General features: G+C 56.4%; 3 protein-coding genes across 11 annotated transcripts in view; all 3 read left to right on the top strand.

Moving 5' to 3' along the window:
- The window catches only part of PDCD4 (programmed cell death 4), a 777,136-nt gene that overhangs the window by 17,821 nt on the left and 757,241 nt on the right, over window positions 1-2,074 (top strand). The window lies entirely within an intron of this gene.
- ADD3 (adducin 3) overlaps window positions 1-2,074 on the top strand; it is a 226,427-nt gene that overhangs the window by 185,419 nt on the left and 38,934 nt on the right. The window lies entirely within an intron of this gene.
- Window positions 343-2,074, top strand: part of DUSP5 (dual specificity phosphatase 5) — a 428,280-nt gene continuing 426,548 nt past the window's right edge. Inside the window, exon 1 of the mRNA XM_042456399.1 lies at window positions 343-891. Within this exon, the coding sequence (XP_042312333.1) occupies window positions 474-891 (418 nt within the window). The 5' untranslated portion in view covers window positions 343-473. The remainder of the gene's footprint in view (window positions 892-2,074) is intronic.

Raw genomic sequence — 2,074 nt, 5'->3', positions numbered from 1 at the left:
TTATTATTATTATTATTATTATTATTATTATTATTATTATTATTATTATTATTAAGTAAGGCATCCAGGAGGGGCGGGTGGGTGTCTCGTGCCAGGAAAGGATGACTCTGGGGAGGGCTTCTTCTGAGTCGTGCTCCACTTCCTTTGCTGCGAGAAGTCTGACTAAAAAGAGGAGGAATCTCCTTCCTGCTCAGCCTCCCATTCATTCCCCGCAACGCTCACTCACAGGGGGGCGTGGCCAGGAAATGGAGGCGTGCCTCCCGTCCAGTGCGTGACGTCACTCGCCTTATATGGACACCGCCGCGCTGGGGTTCTGCGCTCTCTCCCTCTCTTTCATTGAGAGAAAAGCGGCGCAGCGGCGGGATTCCCTGGCCTTGAGGAGGAGGAGGAGGAGGAGGAAGCGATGCAAAGGCTGGCGAAGGAGAGGGAGCATTAAAGCAAGGAGCCTCGAGGAAGCAGAAGCAGATCCCAGGATGAAGGTGTCCGCCTTGAGCCCCCGGCAGCTCCGGCAGCTGCTCCGCCAGGAGGCCTCCGGGTGCCTGGTGCTGGACTGCCGGCCCTACCTGGCCTTCTCGGCCTCCTCCCTCCGGGGCTCCCTCAACGTCAACCTCAACTCGGTGGTCATCCGCAGGGCCCACGGGGGGCCCGTCCCCTTGCACTTCGTGGTCCCCGACGCCGGCGCCAGGAGGAGGCTCCTCGGGCAGCCAGCGGAAGATCAGGAAGAAGGGGAAGGGGAGATCCCCGGGGGGCCCTCCCTGAAGGCGGTGGTGGTCCTGGACCAGAACACCCGCCACTGGAGGAAGCTCCGGCAGGAGAGCACCGCCCAGACCGTCCTCAACGCCCTCCTGGCCAGCCTCGGCCCCCGCGGACCCCAGGTCGCCTTCCTCAAAGGTCAGTGCTCGCTCTCTCCCCACTGCCGCCTTCTTCCCCAGCAGCCAGGGCTCCCCAGGGGAGGACGTCCGGCCAGAATATCATCATCATCATCATCATGCTTTATATGCCATATATTCTATGAGTCTATGCCCTCTGGCCAGACGTCCTCCATCCCCATCTCCTTCTCCAGGAGGGACTCCCAAAGGGCTTCCCTCTGGGAGAGGACTAAGAACCAGGCATCTCTCTTTACACAGGGAGGGAGGGAGGGCTCTTAGCTGGGATTTTTATTTGTTTCTTCGGTGTCCTACATCTTGTCCTCCTTGGAGGCGAAGGCACCTGGCCAGACGTCCTCCTTTTCCCCAGGACCCATCCTCCATTTCCACCTTCTTCTCCAGGAGGGATTCCCAAATGTCCTCCCTTTGGAGCAGGACTAGAAACCATGCACTTATCTGCATATAGGAGTGTTCTTAGCTTCCCTTTGGTCAAGTCCTCCAGTTTTTTCCCTTCAGTGCCTTGCCCTTTTTTGTGGGGAAGACATCTGGCCAGATGGTCTCCTTTTTCCAGGACTTGTCCTCCATCCCCACCTTCTTCTCCAGGAGGGATTCCCAAAGGGCTTCCCTTTGGAGTAACAGGACTCGGAAGCAGGGATTTCTCTTTATAGAGGAGTGTTTAGAGCTCTTCCTTTAGTTAAGTCCCTCCATTGTTCGGGAAGGTCCTCCATTTCTGGTGCCTTGTCCTCCTTGGCAGTTACGAGGACCTCTCTGGTCAGTCTGGGGAAGGAAACAGGGAGGAGGGTCACCCACTGGATTCCACTCCTGGCCCAGACGGGATTCGAACCCTGCTCCCCAGAGTTGTAGCCCAATGCTCCATTTCACTCCAGGAGGCATTCCAGACTGTCCTCCATATTTATATTTATGGGAATGTGTATCGCTCTCTAAAGGTTTAGCCATGTCCTCCATTTGGCAGTGCCTGGTCCTCCTTGGTGGTGAGGATACCAAGGCCAGATCCCTCTTGGAAGGGATCCTTCGTAACCCAATCCTTTGCTTTCCTTGCTAGAAATCTGGAGCCCCCCTTGACTTGATCCAGACTCCCCTGGGAACCTCTGGCTGCCAAGCTTTGCCAGGCTTCTAGCAGAAACCTGGCTGAATTCTCCTAAAACTGGAGCTGCATCCAGACTGGGGAAATAATCCGGTTTGGCACC

This window comes from Sceloporus undulatus, chromosome 3 (genome assembly GCF_019175285.1).
Source record: "Sceloporus undulatus isolate JIND9_A2432 ecotype Alabama chromosome 3, SceUnd_v1.1, whole genome shotgun sequence".
NCBI classification, from domain to species: Eukaryota; Metazoa; Chordata; class Lepidosauria; order Squamata; family Phrynosomatidae; genus Sceloporus; species Sceloporus undulatus.
Note: the sequence above shows the minus strand (reverse complement) of the source record. Positions and strands in the feature narration are given on the sequence as shown.